This window comes from Diadema setosum, chromosome 1 (assembly GCF_964275005.1).
Source record: "Diadema setosum chromosome 1, eeDiaSeto1, whole genome shotgun sequence".
Classification (NCBI taxonomy): Eukaryota; Metazoa; Echinodermata; class Echinoidea; order Diadematoida; family Diadematidae; genus Diadema; species Diadema setosum.
Window position 1 is genome coordinate 34784589 of NC_092685.1, and position 20834 is coordinate 34805422.

The 20834-nt window shown below is 40.2% G+C and overlaps 1 protein-coding gene across 1 annotated transcript in view; it reads right to left on the bottom strand.

Annotated features, from left to right (window-relative positions):
• The window catches only part of LOC140235680 (SNW domain-containing protein 1-like), a 126767-nt gene that overhangs the window by 27284 nt on the left and 78649 nt on the right, over window positions 1-20834 (bottom strand). Inside the window, exon 11 of the mRNA XM_072315704.1 lies at window positions 6397-6532. Within this exon, the coding sequence (XP_072171805.1) occupies window positions 6397-6532 (136 nt within the window). The remainder of the gene's footprint in view (window positions 1-6396; window positions 6533-20834) is intronic.

Consider the following 20834-nt stretch of genomic DNA (forward strand, 5'->3'; position numbering starts at 1 on the left):
GTCTTCAAATTGAAGAAATTTTTGGATTTTAAGTTGATATTTACCCGCGATACTAAATCTTTCATGATCCTGAATACTACAATGCGAAGCCCCATTACGCTATGTGTATGGGGCTGCTGGTCGCTATGCGTATGGGGCTGCTGGTCACAGTTAATTGCATGATTACTAAGACATGAGAGCACTTTGGGGCGAGTAAGTCTCACAGTGTTAGTTATATGAAAGGTACTTTAACCTAAAACACAAACTAAGACAAGGAAATTCAGGGAAACTTTTGAGGTACCAAAACTTAATATTATCTTTAAGTTGACATCGCATAAGACGACAACTCGCTAAGTTGACATGATAGAAAAGTCCAGATTTTTGCCTTTGTTATACCTTGAAATTCCTTGAAAATTTCCTTATCATAGTCGACATTAACAAGTCGACAACTCGCGTAAATCAACATGACTTTCAGTGCCGACTGAGCTGAAATACGCGTTCCCTTGTCTAATTCCCTAAGTCGACATACTTTTTCGCTCAAATTCTAATCGTCATACTCTGAAAGAGAATTGTTTTCCTGCTCCGATTCGCAGCATTACTAATCGCTAATTCTTTAGTGTATCTCGTGGTACTGTTCGTGCCCAACAATGGTTGTCTTGTATGCCTGAATACAAAGGGCATACACTCATTTACACTTGAGTACTACATGCAATACTCAAGGTAATTCACTTTCTTCCCTTTTTCCCTCTCTCCTTCTGAGTGTTTGTGTCTGTGTGTATCGTTTGGTGTAGGCATATCAACATGATGCAACTCACGTGGAGCTAAAGCTGCATGGTCCAATGAGGGTGCAGTGGGAAATTGTTCTTGAACAATTTTTTATTTCCTCGCTTTTTGTCTCGTTTAGAATTACATGCATTGTACCGGGGGATGTACACTTGCCTTCTAAGTTAAGTCAAAAAGATATTTTGTGTGACGACAGTCAGTAGTGTATACAATATTTTGTCAAATACAGCTGTATACTTATACATGTATCACACCTCCTTTCTGCATGCTAATCATTTGTTCACGCAGCTTGCAGGGATATATTAGTTACATAGTACGTTACTGGTGATTTTGTTCATCCGAAAATGCAATGAGGTTCAATCATTAGTCTCAAAATACACTAATTTTGTACACCTAGGTCCTAGTAGATATTCATTATCTGAACATGAAATAGGCCTTTTCGTTAATCCGAATATTCTAATGATAATTATTCCGAAGCGGGATTAGAAACCTGGGCCCATTTCTAGAAACTTTGTGTCTTATTAAATGCAACTCATAAAATGAAATGCAGGTGTATCAAATTACATGCAACTTTGCATTTAAACGCAAGTGCACTGCTGAAAAGACTTGCGTTTGATAGTCATAAGAAACTAGAAAAATTGTATGAAACTGAAACTCAATTGCGTTTAAACACAACTCTAAAAATCAAATGCAAGTCCATCAACTCACATGCAATGCTGTATTTAAACACAGAGCATTGCAGAAAAGACGTGGTTTTTCGTACAAAACTAGAAACTGCGTTTTAATGCATCTCTAAAAATCAATGCAAGTGTGTTGTTGAAAAGACTTGCATTTTATTTCGTACGCAAAATTAAAATATAAAATGAAACATTTGCCATGACTGAACTTAGAAGCAGGAGAAAGACATTGTAACATTTACATGTTTCAAACCACTGAAATGCAATGCACGTTCACAAAATATCAATGAAAAAAATTATAAAAAATAGTTACAGTTGGCTATGCAGAAGGTTTAAATCTCAGTCCAAAGTTTAATTTGTCCGACAATGGAAAGATATCTGTTTTTACGAAGGTTTGTTAATCCGAAAATAAGATGTCATTTTCGGATTTTTTTGAATTCAAGTGCATTGCTGAAAATATAAGCACTTGATTTTGTATGATTCTGTTGAGATGATTTTTCAGTGCCGACTGAGCTGAAATATATATCATTTTCCTTTCCTATGTCGCCATATTTGTTTTGCTTAAATTTCCATTGCCATACTCTGAAAAAGAATTTTTCTTGTGCTCGGATTCGCAACATTACCGCTCTGTACAGCGCGAGCCCATCTGAAAAAAAAGAAGAAGATATATTTCAGCTCAGTCGGCACTGAAAAATCATCTCAACAGAATCATACAAAATCAAGTGCTTATAATTTCAGCAATGCACTTAATTCAAACTGCAAATTTGCATGCAGTTTGGGGAATTTGCATTTGATTTTTTAAATTAAGTTTAAAATGTAAAGTTTCTAGAAACTGGCCCAGGTTTGCGATCCCGCTCTCCTAAAATCTCTCTACAGATTTGGCAATATTGTGCATTGTCGTTACTTATCTGCGCGAGATTTATGCATGAACTAAAATGGGATCATTGCTAAGATACAGTAGGCATGTTTCGACGGCAAAAGGAGTGAGATTTGGATAGCGATCCGCATCATGATCAAATCTTACTCTGTACACTGGTACAGGGGAAATTAATTTTCATTTATAAGTCGACAAAATGTTAACTTACGCGTAAGTCGACATGTTTTGCTCAGTCCTGATTATGTTGACTTGAAGCGAGGTTGATTGTAATTACTATACCTGGGTATTTGCCGTACTTGTACATGGCCTTTCATTTACATTTTGATGAAGTTCATAGATCTTACTCTATTTCTATTTATAGGTACGCAAAGTTTATTGATTAGCATCATTACAAGCGAAAGGATCAGTTTACATAAATCCAGATAACATAAATTACCAACCACATGTGTACAGGGTCGATTCCACTATAACGAACATGACATTCATTTTTTTTTTTTTGTTTTTGGTCATTCAAACCATCACACAGTGGCATTGGCAGTCTCCAAAAGATTTTAATGGAGTTTATCAGACACATTTAAGTATCAGTAACATACAAATATAATTTTATGGAAATCTATCAAATGGTTATTAGTTCATGAATTTGAACTACCAAGTGGTTGTCGAGAATTTTTTTTTTTTTTTTTTTTTGGCGAATGTTAACGGATATGACAGTAAATGGACAAGGTATTTTGACCTACTGATGATTATGACAATTCTTGTGAAGTTTTGGATAAAATGCACCTGGTTTTGGTCTTGATTAAACCTTCAGGTCACACTTCATTCATAAAGTCATATCCTAGAACAGTTTTACTGTTCATTCTTTTTTAATTGCATAACGGACATGACACTTTTAGTGTTACAAACACGACAGGTTTGTCCATTTTTTGTAATCCTAACAGAATTTTTATATTACAAGGTATGACAGATATCTAATGTTGACATAATAAGATTAGAACATAGGGACACACTTGTGTATTGTGTCCTGTGTTGAGCACTTTTTCCTCCAGGTTGTTGTTCACTAAATAAGTCACAGAGCTTGCAAGCTCCTCGTCAATTGCCTGTCCAATGTCCGATGGTACTGCAAATTTAGCTGCAAAAGCGGGCACCTTGCCCATTTCTGTAGGCAATGTACGTTCATCGCATGAGTAAGCGAGCCCGCTCAAAGCATGCACTGATTCTACCCATGTTATCGGTATGTTGTATTTGATTTGCGTGCAGTATATTAAAGAGCCTGGTAGGGCATTAACAAATCGGGAAGGAAGATTTTCGAGCTTGTTTAGTCTGCCGCTGAAGTCGGCTAACTCTGACTTCAAACTGTCTGGGGTAGTGGATCATGATGCAGCATCTCAGCAAGGTTTCATCTTGCTGGGTTTCTTCTTCCCACCACTGGCAGCCACCTCTACGTGGTCAGCTTGTTTAGTACTGCATGTACTATTACTGTCATCTCATGTAGTAGTCACTGCTTTGATACTGCCTGCATCCTGCTGCACGAGGCAACAAATGGAGAAATAAACAAGAGACCCGCGGGTCTAGCGCTCACCTGAGTATCGCATGTTCACCTTTCACGCAGTCACTAATCTAAACTATTCACAGCTCTACTCAAATTTGACCAGGCATTCTAAAGTAGAAGATGAAAATGTACAATAAGGGCCAAAATTTTTTAAGATTCCTTAATTTGGGGGGATTAGGGCCCCCTGGGGCCCTCTGGGTGGGGCATGGTGTCCATTTTGATGCGTACGCGCATGTTTCAAGAGTAAATATGAATTTTGAGAATATGAATAGAATGCGCTTGACTTGAAATATATGTGACGTGAATTTCATTGAAAAATTCCATTCCATTAATGAGATATGAATGAGAATGTGTTTTCATATAATGACGTCATAGTGACGTCATGGTCGACTGATCACTATGATTTTATTAGATCTGTCGTCTTTGGGACATGATACACGTATGGTATAATTTTGACATTGATAGGAAGAGGACTTTCTGAGCTAACCTCTGCACAACTTTTGCGGAGAAAGAAGAAGAAAAAGAAGAACAAAGAATCTGTACAGATACAGAAGGTGATCCGAGAGGATACTCGGATCACCTAACAAGAAGAAGCGTGACTCTGCCAGCTGTAGCAATTTTTCTGCCTTTGAAAGAGTCCCTAATGACGAAAAAACAAATCAACCACAAAAAACCCTTGATTTTAAGATGTGGATACCAATGCGCCACCCGCTCCTGTTACGAATACACACACACGGGCATGGCGCGTGCAGGCCATTTATTAATGCGTGCACCATACACACGTAAATCAGCATGACAGGCTTGCAATTATCGTATTCCCATCTTGAAAGATGTACTCGCAAACCGGGCGAAACGCATTGTGTATTTCAGCTCCGTACGCTGAGTTCCAATGAGCCAATCAGAAGGCGCTGTGGTTGCTAGAGGCGGAGCTTCATCTCGATTGGCACCATTGCACGGATGGGTGATTCTCACCTCGCATCGCCGCTCAGACATTCTCTTTAAGCAAAGAGGTGAATCTTCAAAGCCTGTTTTCTCGCAATTTTGTCAGATTAACAAATTAAAAAGTGCATTGTATTTGGCTTTTATATGCCCACATACGGTGCCGGAGAATACAAGTGTTTTATATCAATGTAAAGCTTAGGAAATGGGCAATGAGATTCAATGAAAAAATTAATTGTCAAAATTCCTGACTTTTGCCTGAAACCGTTGTGGTGGTCACTTTAATGTCCTGCTATCCCTGAGCAATTGAAACTGATCACCACCCTGTTTTACTGGGCCACAGTGTTGCAGTATTTCTGCCACTTGTCTAATATGAGGTGTCATGACCATTACGCCATTTACAAGGAAAAGTGGTATAGAAAAATGATTGCTACACATGCACAGGGTTTAATTCCTAACACAGAAAATAAATTTGCATCAACTTCACACAATTTTTCTGCTGGCTATGAAAACTTACAGTAAAAATGTACCAGACATGACACTTCTAATGTTTTTTAAATCACACAACTTTCAGGATCAATGGATCAGACACTGATGAATGCTATGAAAGTTGGTTGTGATTATCCATTGATATTTACATTGGACTACAATATCAAAGCTGAACAAGACCTCTAGGACATATCTGGCCTTCTTTAGAGACAAGAAGAATAAACTCTCAAAAAATAGCTGAATTTTTGTGTCACTACAATGCATCATACAGTATTTTTTCCTGACTGAAATAAATACCAAATGGTCATGACAAAGATGTAATTACTTAAAAATGAAAAAAAAAGTTACTTTTTGAAAATATTTGAGAACTTAAGTGCAACTTGAAACTTCATTTTTTTCACTAAAGTCAACATTTTTCATGGAATTGCCCATGTATGGGACTAAAGAGCAAGCACACACTAAGCATAACGTGGACACGCTAAAATCGCCAAATTTCAAACACAAATTTCTGCCTAAAATTTGCAACAGGGGAAATTCAGGATGCTCTAAAAATAGTTCTAGGACTATAGCTAAGGTCTAGAAAGCTTAGAAAAGGAACAGGCTCACCTGAAACAGCATCAGGGGCTTGGAAAAAGGTGCAAGCACTTGGAGCTTCACAGAAATACGAGGTGTCGAGAGACAGTCGCAAAAGGAATGAGGGAGAATGTCTGCCGCCAGGCAGTTTTTATAGGGCAGTTATGGGTGGGGTCTGGGGTACTTAGGACACTTCAGTGGGGCTTCCTCTGTTGCTGTTCTTTCACTTTGCGAGACAGAGGGCAACATTTTGAAAATGCAGTTTAAAGGCACAGGTAAGAATCTATCATGACGCAGATATGAAATGTGAACTCTGTAGAAGATCATTTAGCAGAACAAATTAGTAAAGGCTCCTTCGAGTGATGAAGTTTCCAAAACTATTAGACTGCTGTGCCATTTTATATTTCTGTTTTGTCTCTGTGTGTCATAATGCCTGTATACTTGCTCAAACTAAAAAACATCCTCAGCAAAGACATACATTGGCATACTGTCCACTACAGCCTGAAGCCCATGACAATCTTCATACTCACCCATCGCAGATCTGATGCCTGCCCTGTCTTCCCTTGCCCTCTGAGCAATAGCACGCAGCTGCTCTTCATGCTTTTCCTTTTCTCTCTGAGCAACCTTTCGTTCCATCACTGCACGCATCTCCACAGCTTCTCGGGCCTATGGGGGAAATGGATATGTGGGTCACATACATACCACTTTTATATGCTTGTCTGATCTGAATGAATTGATTGAACTATTTGATTGATCCGATCTGTATTCTTGCTTCAAAATGCAAATGTAGAGAAACAAAATCTAGACACTGAGGCTTTGATCCTTGCATATCACCACCATCATATGTATGCATCTGAGCAAGGTTAGCATGAAGTCTAGTTTAAATGGGCTAGCTCTGAAGAATTTGACCAAAAAAAAAAAAAATTGCACAAACATATACAGGAGAGCGACATTACCCCAAAATAATGTCCTCAGTACTGTTCATTGAATAAACAAAATAGCAAAATCATGTCTAATGAAATACGTATGAAACTTGTCACTTTAAGACAAGTTACGGTAGATGATACGCTGGGTGGGTCATCAGATATCGATCACCTGTGATCGACAATTCGAAGTATGGTGTTATTAATTCAACATTCACCACACCCTTGTAGGCATATCAAAACATGAGGAACACAAGCTTATAAGTGAAAGAAAAATGAAGAATCATTTTGTTCCAATTCCCTTTGCATTTTTCACTTTTAGACTACAAAATTTTCACCCTGACCAGGACATTCAAAAAGATTAAATGCAAGAACACTGAAGCTTGTTGTCTCATATACAACATACTTAACTTTCAGAGGAAATGGAGCTAAAGGTAGCCTGTGGCCCTGAGCGGCTTTAATCCGCTTGTACAACATGATTTACAATGGGTTGATGTGATAAAAAAAAAAACATTTTTAGACCTTTTTTTTCATTCTTTCTTCAGCTTGAAATGGATAATTTTGGGTTTAAAACCGTTCACAAATTTGTAGAAGATGACATTTATGGAAAAAATTTAAATTTGAAAGAGTAAAAAAAAATACAAATTACAAAAAACCCGACCTAAGATTTCCGTGATTTTCGGGCGGTCGCGTAGGGCAAACAAACCATTTTTTTTGTTGACCTTATGTACAATTCATATGCTTTTGGAATATGATTAATTGAAGGGATACATCTTATATATGAGAGGAATATCTTACCTTTTGCTTATCACATATTAAACCAATGCTGTATTCTCCTCTACAGCTGCCCTTTGGCTCAGACATAGAAAGGATAGAAGTGGGAGACAAGTAAAAATAATCCCAAAACTAAAAAACGACTGCGTGCAAGACTAGTATGCCCCTTGACATCAGCCCATCAGCCCCCCAACACTTTCTCCCATAACTGGATAAGCATAAATAAAAAACTAACCCAACCAATGTAAAACAAAGGGGGAAGGTGGGTGGGAAACTGAAAAGGTAAGATATTCCTCTCATATATAAGATGTATCCCTTCGGATAATCATAATATGTTTCTAGGAATATCTTACCTTTTGCTTATCACATAACCAATGCTGACTAGCACAGATACGAACTATAACAGTGGGAGGCTTGGAAACGAGATGAAAATGGCGTTAATGTGAGGACTTGTGGGCACCAGTGTGGGTACCGGTAGTGCCTGCTGCGGAAATCTCAAGGACAGCCCTTCCAAAAGCTGCTTCCTTAACCACTATGTCTTTCAGGGAACAAGAAATGAAAGAATTCGAGTTGGACCAGTAGGCCGCGTTACGGATCTCCCAAAGCCCAGCGCCTTTAAACAGTGTCCGCTAAGAGCTGAGTGCTCTTGTGTCCAGCCATCCTCATACAGTCAACTAACCACCCAGAGATAGCAGCCGCTGATACAGCACCAAAACGGAGCCACAGTGGACACAAACAATGAAGATGAAGTTCTTAACAATTTCGTCTTTGCCACATACCCTTTTAGTGCTCGCACGGGACACCAGGTTTTGTCCTCCTCGAGAGAGGGATGCAAGGAGAGCTTCAGAAGAAAAGCCTCTACTGGTTACGAAGACTTGGTCTGATTTTTGGAAGAAAACCTGGTCTAGGGATCAGCCTTACCCATGCAGGTTCCCAACAAATATGTCCCTGGTCATACACAACACACACATGGAACTGACTCAAGGACATGAAGCAAAGGCAATCAGGCAGATCGTCTTCAAGGTAAGATTCTGAAGAAAAGTTTTGGCCACGGGTTCAAAGAGAGCCCTTGCAGGGGACCTACGAACAAAAGGAAGACTCCAAGCAAAGTCTTTATCGGAGGCCTCTCCAAGAAGAATGATTGCAACAACTTGGTAAGGAAGGGAGAGGTAGATACTGACCTCCTGATGATAAAACCCATACGACAGGGAGCAATAGCTGACCTGTAGGGCCTGAAAGAAGCCAAAGAAAGACCCGTATCAAAGAGGTCGACCAGAAAATCCGCCACCTGATCTAAAGAGGCAGTAAAGGGATCACAAGCGCGATTCCGACACCACTTCCTGAAGTGTTAAAGTCTAGAATAATAAGTAATTTTTGAGGATTCTCGGAAGTGACTCTGCTGCAAGCTGTGTCCAGCTGTTTTAGAAAGGCCTACTTCTTCACCTTGTAGCCTGAGAGTGGCCAAAGAGAAAGATGAAGGAAGAGCTTTGACATCTTTGTGCTTCACGAACGAGAGAAGCTGAACCAGAAGATCATGACAGACAGGCAGAGCTCTGGGGAATTCTACCAGGAGAAGCAACAGAAGTGGAAATCATGGTCTCTGAGGCGACAAGAGTGCTATCAGAAGCAACTCTGCCATGCCTTGAACAATCTCCTCCAAGACGCTGGGAAGCATCACAAACGGGGGGGGGGGGGGGGGGGGGGGGGGGAAGCATAGAAGCTATGGACTGATGAATGGAAGGGAATAGCATCTATTTTCCATGCATAGTCTTCTTTCACCCGAGAGCAAAACTCCTGAAAATGAGTATTCAGAGCTGAGGCAAACAGATCTAACTCCACCTGAACATGCACCACTGCACAAATCCTCTGAAATACCTCTCTCTGAAGCATCCATTCTGATGGAAGAAAACTCCCTCTGAATAGGAAATCTGAATTGACATTCCCCGAACCCAGGATGTGAGCAGCATGGAGATGAATCTTTCTCTGGATACATCACTCCTACAGAGTGAGGGAAAATCTGTAGAAAGGAAAGAATACCTTCTTGTCGATAGATGTGTGGCACAGCCAATCTGTTGTCTGACCGAACTAGCAAAGAGCGGGCTACGACAACAGACGCAAGATCGCGAAGAGTTAGCAAAACTGCCTTCAACTCTAGAAGGTTAATGTGCTCGCTGGACTCCCTCTCCAACCAACGGCCCACAGGCTGAGGAAGAATTGCAATGACTTCGCCTTTGCCAACGGAGAAGACACCAACCAAAGTAGGCCTATTGAATTCTGAGGAGACAGCGCTGCCTTCATTCAGTTCATGATGAAGCCAAGGTCCTGTGTTGTCTGGAGAACAAAGGACAAGTGGGACAATAGAAGAACTTAGGACTTAGCCACTATCAACCAGTCATCTAGGTAAAAGAAAATAAAAAATGGATGCCCTGTCTGTGCAGGTGAGCTATTAAACACCGTAGCTACTATCCTAGTGGAAAAACCCAAGGGAAGATCTTGATAGCGAGCAGAAGCGCAACATAAATGTTGTTAAAGGGTGTGTACAGTTCTGGTCGAGGTGAGGATTTAGCATTTAACGTTTTGCAAGATATTCAGAAACCACTCTATGAGATGTCAAAGAGCGTGCAATTCTAAGAGAGGCAACTCCCTCCCCCCCCCCCCCCCCCAGTTACCCAAGGAGGAAGTCACTGCGGGAAGTCTAAGCCGGAAACGCCCCCATAGGACCCCTGAAACCGATCTCCCCCGCACTCCCATAACGGGCAATTCGAGGGAAAGCTGGAGGGGGAACAAGCTCGGAGCGATCAAGAAACTGACCCTTCGGGACAGGGGCCTGACCGGAGGGACAGATCCCAGGCGGGAGTATCGCACTCTGGGCGGAGGAGGCACTAGAAGCAACGGGCGTAATGGCTGTGTCATCTCATACACGAAGCCTGCACTCGTTTCTACGACGCTCGGATTGGGGGTGCGGAAGAAAGCATAGCAGAAGCCGCTGACATTTTACTGGAAATTGGGTATTGTTTAAAATTTTAGCGGAGTAAAAATACAAAATTACATGTAACGCAGTCCACCACTTCTCAAAAAGAGAAAGGAACACATAAGGAAGAGCAAGACAAACACTTAGCTGTATGAAGTGCACACCAATCTACAACAAAAGAAAGGGAGTCGGCATACAAACACAAAAGATGCAAGAACAAACAAAAGAGCTCTTGCTCAAAGTACTGTAAAGCTTCTCTCTGCAGTGACACACAGAGGAGTCTGGGGAAGTCCTAACCAAATGAGTCCCTGAGGTGCCGGCGTGTATGAAAACCGCGCACGTGAATGGCTAGCATGGGGTAAGAAGGAATTTAGCGGGAAAACTTTTGGTCCCTGAAAAAACACTTTTCTGACTTTTGAACAAGGCCAAAAACCTATCAAAGGTGTCAGCACAAATTGTATGTAAAAAAGGCAAATATACATCACCAAAGGGTCACAAAGGATCCAAAATTGATAAAATTTTAGAGTTCAAAAAGAGCCTAGAGCGACTATGGTGCAAAGAAGACTAGAAAAGTCGCTATGGCGACTGGTATGCCTCCACCATAATGCATGGTTCTCCGAATAGGTCTGTGGCACAATGTCTTGACAATGTGTGATGACAGTTTCACATAACTGGCAAAATATTAAAATGACAGGTTTGTCACAAATGCATTGAATGTTCACATTCCTTGAACTAGGTTTATTTGGATGAATGGCTATACTGTGTAAGAGTGCAGGTATTTGGGGATTTGAGGATTTGTACCCAAGTTTTGACCCTTTTACAAGTTTAGAAAAGAAGTGAAATTTAGAGAATCTGTATTGGGTAATACATGCATACACTAAATTTCAAGAAAACATCCTGCAGGCATTGCATAGATAAGAGGGAAATAATGACATTTTGATGAGTTGACCTTGACCTTTGACCCCCTGACCTTTGACCTATGATCCCTAAATTCCCTACTGTACATCATCACTGCCAGTCAGTACATGCATATATATCAAGTTCCATGAAGATACCTTGAAATGTTTGTGAGATATGGTGAAAAAAGGTGAAATTTTAACATTTTCACTTGACCTTTCACCCCTGACCTTTGACCTCATAACTCAAAACTCTCTCTGGGGAATCTTTATTTAGTAGTTCATGTATACACCAAGTTTCAAAAAAATACCTCCCGGCACTGCATATAGGGGAAATAGTGAAATTTTGAGCATTTGACCTTGACCTTTTGACCTTTGACCTTGAGCATGTGCGCCAAAAAGTTAATAGGCACAACTTCGCCCACTCATATATATACATGCATGCCGAGTTTCATTAGGATACCTCTAACAGTTTTTTAGATACGCTGTCCACAAAATTGATTACGGACGGAAGGATGGATCAGTCGCAGCGGACGGGTGCAATTAACTCACTGTATTCATTTTGACCTGACCTCGCTTTCCTCTTGAATGAACACGTTTCGCACGAAAACCGCTAGGAAAGTGTCGCAGCAAGACTGCTGTAACTTTACTATTAATTTATATTTTTTTATAATCCAAACGGTTATGAAAAGTAAACACCTCATTTTAACCTGCCATTATGTTACCTTTTTTGAATAACGACGATAAAATATTCCAAACTGGAGCATAACTTCACTCTCAAAACGGAAAATAATTGTCAGAAATCATTGTTAAAATCTCACATTTTGACTTTGTGAACAACAAAAAATTTTCAAGTATGTTACTAAGCATGTATTTCTTTACGGAACTCTAAAATATCACATTCGAGAAGTCATGCGTCAAGATATGTCTGGAAATAATCGAAAGAGGTGCACTTTCTACCTTCGTTCCGAGCACGAAATTTCATGGTCATTCGCACACAGCAAGACAGTGTACAGTCCCACATACCCACATCTTTGTTGCGTTCACGTCACCTATACTTCAGTGCCGTACGGCTATCGTAACTCGTACCGGGAATTCGTAGTTGTAATGTTACTTACTAGTGCAGTAAAATCTGCGTAAAGTCCGAATAATCGAATGTCATGAACTTGCAACTGGTATCATAGCTGATAGATATTCACATTTTTGCTACTTTCTTTTTAAAGTAGACATTCAAAGAGATCATTAAATTCTGCAATTTAGGCATCAGTAGAAAGCTCAGAAGACATAGAAGGCAATGGAATTTTGTTACCTCGCTTTCGCGTTGCTAGAAAGAAGTAAACGCTCACGAAAAACTGCGGTTTTCTGGAGCCTGATAAGGGCCAATTCGTCAGGAAAGATGCCCGCTTCGCCTGACGTCACGCACTGGATTTGCGGACTCTGCCCGGTGAATGTGTGTACAATGTTAACGGAGGTACAACCTGATTCTTTTGCATTTTATTTCCTTATGTGAAAGTCGAATTGAACGAAATATAACTTTTTATGGTTTAATAGTAATGAAGAAACATTTCTCTCTCGATTTTTTGTAATTCTTACAGATATTTTCGTCAATATTCAGGAATTCAAGCTACTTAGGTAATCTTATTTTTCTTACGTTTGTAATGTTAGCACGTTCAAGTTTCGCTGGTCATATGAAGCGTTTAATTGGAAATCATTAGGATGTCCGTGACAGGATTGCTAATCTAAGACATGTTGATGTTGACAATAACAAGCAGACTTACGAAAAATGGCGAAATATCAAAATAGGAGAGATTTTAAAACGAGGATCGAGATACCAACTTGTGCAGCCCAGTCTCGTAGCTCGCGATTGCTCGCATGCAGTATGTTCTTGTATTAATCCACGGTGAAGTGGCTCTACTGCTCCGATCCGCATTGGTAGCCGCTCGCCGCACCACCATCCTCACTGCCTGCGTGCCTGGCCTGTTACGTGATTAGCCAAGTCATGGAAGTACTTTCATTGGCGTAGGAACATAGACGTGAACTACTCGTAATTGCCATGCTTTGCGTAACCACGTGTGTTTGTTTACGTTCGCGCCCGATACTGTAATACTGTACGACTATACGAGATTCTGACCAGGGAGGTGGGAAGAGAAGGAGTGGAATCTTCGACATCGACAAGGTTCGGTGTTTTCGCGAGTAATATTACATCACTGCTTCACCAGTGTGCACACGCTCGTAAAACTTCCGTAAATGACATCTGCTATGATAGCTATCACGCCACTAATTGCGCCTGACTAGTTGCTGACCTCAAACCGGTCAGACCAAGGAGGTACAATACTAGGCGAGCAAGGTCTAATAGCAGGGCGGACATAAGCACTTCCCGATTGCTCGGGCAAGTGAAAATCAAAGTCGTACAAGTGTTCTGAACAAGGATAAAAATGCTTGCCCGAATCGGGCAGGCAAATAATTTTGAAGCCACCTTCTTTCTCCACATTTTCCCTTCAACAAACCCATGAAATCATGCACACGCAAGCCCAAAACTAATTACTGTTTAGCGATGTCACGATTTCAACAACTGTCGAACACTGACTTACTTGAAGAAGCCCGGTATTGCATTACGATGCCACATCAACGCTCATCGATATCGAACAAAGTTTTTATTCCAATACGATGTATTAGCCTATTTTGGCAGTAGAAAATAGCGACAGCAGAAAAAAACTGCCATTTTCTGCTCGCCGTTAGCTGCCTACATGAGTCGGGTAGTCACTGGTTGTGCGTGCTCCATGTGGATACCGAGCACAGTGCGCGATTCAAGATAAAAATAACACAAATCAATAACGCGCGGTCAAAAGTGAACACCAAGTTTACCAAGAAACAATACAAATTCCACGACAGCAAGGTGCCCGACTTGGGGATGGGGGGGGGGGGGATAGAGGAGAGAGACCATTTGACAAAAACAGAAACCGCGCGTACTGGCACATTCTTGGCGGTCATGAACAGTCTGGGGCCTGGAGGAATGAACAGGGAAAATGTTTGACAAGTCGAAGACCCAGCCAGGATTACAAACGTAATGATTCTTTATTTCTCTCATTTAATTTGCCTAAAATAGGGCTATCTCTCTCTCTCTCTCTCTCTCTTTCTCTTTCTCTCTATTTCCTTTTCTATTTCTTGTAAGAATTGTTTGTACTTACCGATAAAGAAAAATTAAATAAATAAACAGTGTTAAACTTGAAATGCCTTATTTTCCTGCTTTAAAATACTTCTCCATTTTGTACATTATTTCTATTCTGAGTTATGAAAAAAAGAGAAAACATGTTGCTGATTGTTACTCTAAAAGTTGTTTATTCCGAAGGTTCGCTAATCTAAAACTTAAGAAATAAGAAATTTAATCTGGGAACAAATTCAATTCGTTTTCAGATTAACAAGCCTTTTCCCGATTTTCACATTACCCAAACTTCAGAATAATGCTACAAATGTTTGGATTATCAAACCCTCTTATATTATATAATTTCGGATAAACGAACTTTCACAGTAACGTGCAAATATTATTTTTTTTTTTAGTCGGGCATAAGGGAATGTTCAGAAAACGTGTATAGACTGGTGGTAAAAAAAGGAGAAAACATAGGTTTGAATTTTAGTTTAGCATCGCGTCTCTTTGCGTGGTGCTCGTTATTCCGAAAAAGAATAAGATTCACTATCCCGATGGTAGTTATTTCGAAACACGCATATTGCATGTGCGGATGTTTGTTAATCCGACAAATTTAATTATGGTTTGTTATCTATTATCCGAATGAAACAAGCTAGCTCGAGAGTCGATATTCTGAAGGTTTGCTAATTCGACAATGAAAAAAGAAAAAAAAATGTTAATCTGAACGTAAGATTAGCTTTGATTTTCTGGTGGTTCGTTAATAATAATAATGATAATGACAAAGAGGTTTTGTAACTCCTTTTTTAGATTCATGTCCGGATAAATGCAGCTATGGAATCACAAACATTCTTGCATTTTTGTTTGTTTGTGTTTTTTTTTTTTTTTTGGGGGGGGGGGACGAATCATATTTCATTGTTACACTTGCGATCATCTACATTCATTAGACAGGGCTCGACACTAACTGTGGCCCGGTGGCCCAGGGCCACCAAAAAACGCACGTCGGGCCGACAATATTTCAGAAATGAAGATTTTGGTGGCCCGATCGGGCCAACAAAAAAGTCGGATGTTTGCTTTTACTGTTGGAAATGAACAGCGGTAACAATCGGCTCCGTAAGATGCTAAAATAATTGGAGTGAATATCGGTAAGAATCAGCTCCTTACGATGCAAAAATTTATGTCAGATATTTGATTTTGCGTTCGGAAATGAATAAGGATAACATTCGGCTCAGGAAGATGCTAAAAGTAAATGTCGAATGATCCCTTGTAACGTTCAGAAATGAATAACAATGATATTCAACTCCGTACGATGATAAGATAAATGTCGGATGTTTGTTTTTACTTTCGAAAGTAAATAGCAATAACATTCGGCTCCGGAAGATGCCAAAATAAATGTCAGATGATTGCTTTTACGTTTGGAAGTGAATAGCAGCAACATTCTGCTCCATATGATGCTGAAATAAATGTCGGATATTTGCTATAACATTTCGAAATGAATAACAGTAACATTCAGCTGCGTTTGATGGTAAAGCAAAAAGTCTGATGTCTGCCTTGGCGTTAAAAAAAAAAAAGAAAAACAGTATAACATACGGCTCAGTACGATTTAGAGTCTCGACGATCAGTATGTACGATGAATGACGGCGGCGGTTTAGACAAAAAAAAAAGAAAAAATGTGGAAAAAGAAGTACTTCCTCACGACTCATTCTTCCACCTCTGTAAGTAGCAATTCGCTTCGTAGAACAGTATACGAAATACACAGATTACGTGTGGCGAACATTACTCGTACAGTATTGAGTTTATGTACGTTCATCCATTATTATTACAAACAAAAACATGCATAGAGAGCGAGTGATCAGCTGCAGGGAGTCTTGCGTCGAACGTCGAGGGGGCATGGAGCTGGCGCACATGTTCGAAGTATGTACAATAGTACATGTTCCCATACACACACGTGTTTACGCACAGCTCTCACTAGACCGAGGAAGAAATCAGAGCACGAACACTAATATATTTACACACACGCAAACACACACAGCGCAGTGCGAACCACACACCAGCACAGTGCATGAACAGCCGATGCAGACCAGCTGAGAGCGAGACGTACCATCCAGCTTGCTGTGACCGGATCTACTTTTTGAAGGCACGGAACCGAAATGCGGACAAAAACGTCTGAAAGAAATCTCTTTTATGCGCCGCTAGCATTCACAAATTTCATACTTTATGAGGATGAAATGTAAGGAAAAACTGTGAACTACAAGGAGACATGCAAGAAAACTGCTAATAAACTAAATAATTGGACTTGCTAGGCTCCTAAACACAACACTGAAAACAATTCACGGTAGTAGTCTATGGAGCGAACGTGTACTTTCAGAGTACCAATCCAGTGCGTGACGTCATCTGGAAGGGGTATCGGCAGACCGTTCATCGGGGCATTTCGGGTTTACTTTTTCGTCCGATTTCAATAATTAATAAAAAATAGTTGGGATTGTTCTTTTCTCTCGATATTTTGTGTACACGTAGGACAGATGTTCAAATTCAATATTTTCTTATCAAATTTGTGTTTCGTGCTCTTTGAATTTCTACTTTAATGGGCCAGTTCTGATAACGTAAGTGCTTGTTTTTGAGGTGGCGAAGTCCCCTGCAGCACACTGCTACATTGTATGTACTTCTCGACATCCCGCGGCCCACTCTCATAGCATGCATGTACAGTGTACTAGGCATCAGCAGCATGCAGCCACCTCGCATCACACAGTAACAGCACGCTGCATTACATCGACCAATCAGCTCGCTGGATCGAAGCAGCATGGGAAAGTCCATTCATTGCGCAAGCCGGGAGCCCGGAGGGTGTGTGTGTGTGTGTGGGGGCTTGCCCCCTTCCCACCATGGTGTGGACTTTCTTTAATTTGGGGGTTCAAAATCATGTAATCTGGAGCATTCTGTCATACAATTTTTAGCTTCATAATACATGTACTGTAAAAGTGGAAATTTTCGTGGTGTTGAAATTTTCGGGCATTTCGCGCAACCAGAAACTAGCGCGAAAAATAAAAGCATGTGAAAATTTTTGTTTGCCATACGTTCCTGTGCGTGATGTCTTGATTCTGCAGAATTAAAAACATGCGAAACTCCGCCTACCCGGCCAAGCGCGAAAAATTAGTCGCGCGAAAATATTCACTTTTACAGTATTCATTCAATGATACATATATGTACCTCCAGTAGTACAACACATCTTTGAACAAACATTTTAAAGAAAGCAAGAGAGAAATGCATGCATATGTAGCCATTTGAATTTTGGAGAAACAAATGTGATATGTCATTGTGCAGAGAACAATGATTTCTCAGAATCCCACTTTATCTAAGGGGGATTGTGAGAATTTTTTTTTTTTGGTATTTCTGTTTTTATTGAAAACTATAACATTTGCCATGAAACAAAGTACATATCATACCTGTGAAAGTATAATGCTCAATGGAGCATAAATGAACACACAACCAAGAGAACACAATACAATACAATACAACACCAGAGACTCCAACCCCAAACACCTTTTGATCTGGAGATTCTCCCGCCTGAAACCCCTAGCAAACGGGAGACTCCAACTTGATGTGCGCGAAGTGCACATCACGAGTGTGAAGCGCGAAATTCCTCGCAGGCGGAGTCCAAGCTCTAGGGTTCTAGATGCTCTCTCTCGTGCTATCTACTTCAGGCTTATTTTTCAACATACGATGATACTAAGTAAGAAATAATTTCAAGCCAGAGACACAGAGCCAGGGCTGGAGAAATTAACTCTCAAGCGGGAGAACAGGAGATTTTGCAAAAATGGGCTTTCGGCGGGAGATCTCCTGTCGAAAGCGGGAGAGTTGGAGTATCTGCAACACAACACAACGAAAATGTCTCCCGGCATATAGTGGAGTCCCACCATAACAAGAGCCGTGGAAATAAATTACGTTCTATAAAATGATAATTACATGTATTGAAATCACACAATAACAGGGAAAAGCATTCACAACAATTTGAGATAACGGCCGGGTGCCACTTTTGAAAGAAAGAAGAATCAAATACAGATTTGTCAAATAAGGTAAGCTCCCCACCAATCTCTCTAATATAATAACAAGGGCAAATGCCCCATCATTCACTCCAAAAACACTAAAATAACTCTGCCTAGGTGGGGCTCCACTGCATATTACCCATGTCTGCACATAATTAGAATAAAGTATCATTCCTTTACTGATTAATCACTGTGGTACATGTTGTACGTAGGGTGAAGAGGAATCAAACTATTATATAAATGAAAGTGTCCACTTTTAAAAATAAGAGCCCAATTTACCTCTTTGCTCAGCTATTTTATATTCAATTTTTTGTTTCATTCAAACAAAACACATAAAGGATGGAAAATTTAAATCTACTTGCTGAAATTTGCAGCAAATTATATAATATTTCACACATAAGAATAAAAAAGTAATACACCTGTCATGCCTATTTCCAGTATCAACACCAAATAGGTAATTAAAATCAAGGTATACTGTAGTGACTCTCTTGTTAATCATGTTGTCAATACAATCAGAAAGATTTTTCCAAATGTGAGCAACTACTGTACAATCACAAAATATATGTTTCACGGTTTCAGGAAACTTCTTACAAAAATAACACAATGGAGAATCACTTCGACCTCTGCCTGCCCGCCCACCTATCAAGCCACTGCCAGCAAGGGCAAGTAACCTAACGCTGGAACTACGTCTGTGTGCGATGCATATCTTGCCAAAGAATATGCGAGGACACCAGCAATTTCTGACGTGCATAGGCCTACATAGAGATAGTTCATTAGATACTAATCAATAGTTTAGTAGGCCTATACAGGAAAATAAAGAGTTTAATTCTACAGCACCGAGTACGACAGTAAGATCTATCTAACCAGTTAGGCCTAAGTAACGTTACAGCGGGTCGTTTGTACTTACCGTAACACTGCAGACTGCGAGAGCGTCTACTAGGTCTAGAATTTCGACATGTAGCTACTCTCGATCTATTCTTTACAAAGCTGATCTGCGCCGTAGATTAGTCAACATACTCTCACAAGTTTCCATAATCCTACATGTAACACACAAGACTTGAAACAATACATGCATTGGACAGTCCCACTGCAGAAATCCTCTGTATCAGTTATTTATCCATGTCAATGAAAACTGACGTTATATGTTATCTAAGATCCTCGTACTGTAGTGTGCATCAAAGAGTATAGAAGCTAGCGCTTCTATACTCTTCGGTGTGCATGATCTTCATGGTATGCGCGTACGCAGATTTTCATTGAGCTCGAGATGTGCTAAATCTATCAACCTACTTTCGTCAATACAACGCAAAACGGCGTATTTTGCGGTTCTGTTGCAAACATAGGGCCTACTTCTAATTCAGCAGCTGTAGCGCTAATCATACTGCGGCGCACTAGCAGACTACGTTTCAATTCCGTGGCCGGGGTAAGCAATCATACATTCGTGTTTTTGTTGTTTGTTTTGCTTTCTGTATTGTAATGTTTTTAAGCAGACAGTACCGGAAACCAGCCTCGTCCTGTGTTTTTCGTTTTGACTAAATCAATAATTAAGTTATGGTAATCAGCTATAACTTTAATCGACTATTAAGTCTCTTCGTAAAACAGAAACTTGAAGTTGATTTAAAGTTATAGCTGACTTTAAGTTGGTTAAAGTTAGAGTTAATTTCATAATCAACTCTAACTTTATCTTGATAAAACGGGGCCCCGTAAACCAATCCAAAAACAAACCATTTATCAGGGAATCGTACTTGCGATGGTCTCTTATAGGAATTCTGAGAAATTAGCCAAACCCATCCCATCTCCAGGATTTTTTCCTCCACTGTCTTTGTTTCTAGCTTTCACTTCTCCTTTATCACTGTCTCTTCCAAAAATGCCTTTCCACTTAACTGATTGGCCAGAAAAAGCCACGTCTGGATACAGTAACAAACAGTTGCGACATCAAAGTACATGCAATGTAGATCTAAAACAAATCAAATGTCACTGAGGATGATAGTGATGATTACCCAAATGCCAAGACTCCAAGTAGCTGATGTACATAGTCAGATAAAGGGTGTGAACAACGTGGTGAACAGGTGAATAATCCAATGTCAATCCTGACAAACTTGTGCACATGGCAGTTACAAACGCGATCACTGCGACGTCCAAAAGTAAATCCCCTTTAACAGATCAGGTGCTCAATCATGCGAGTAAATCAAATGGGAATGAGAATCCACACAAACTTGCGATGA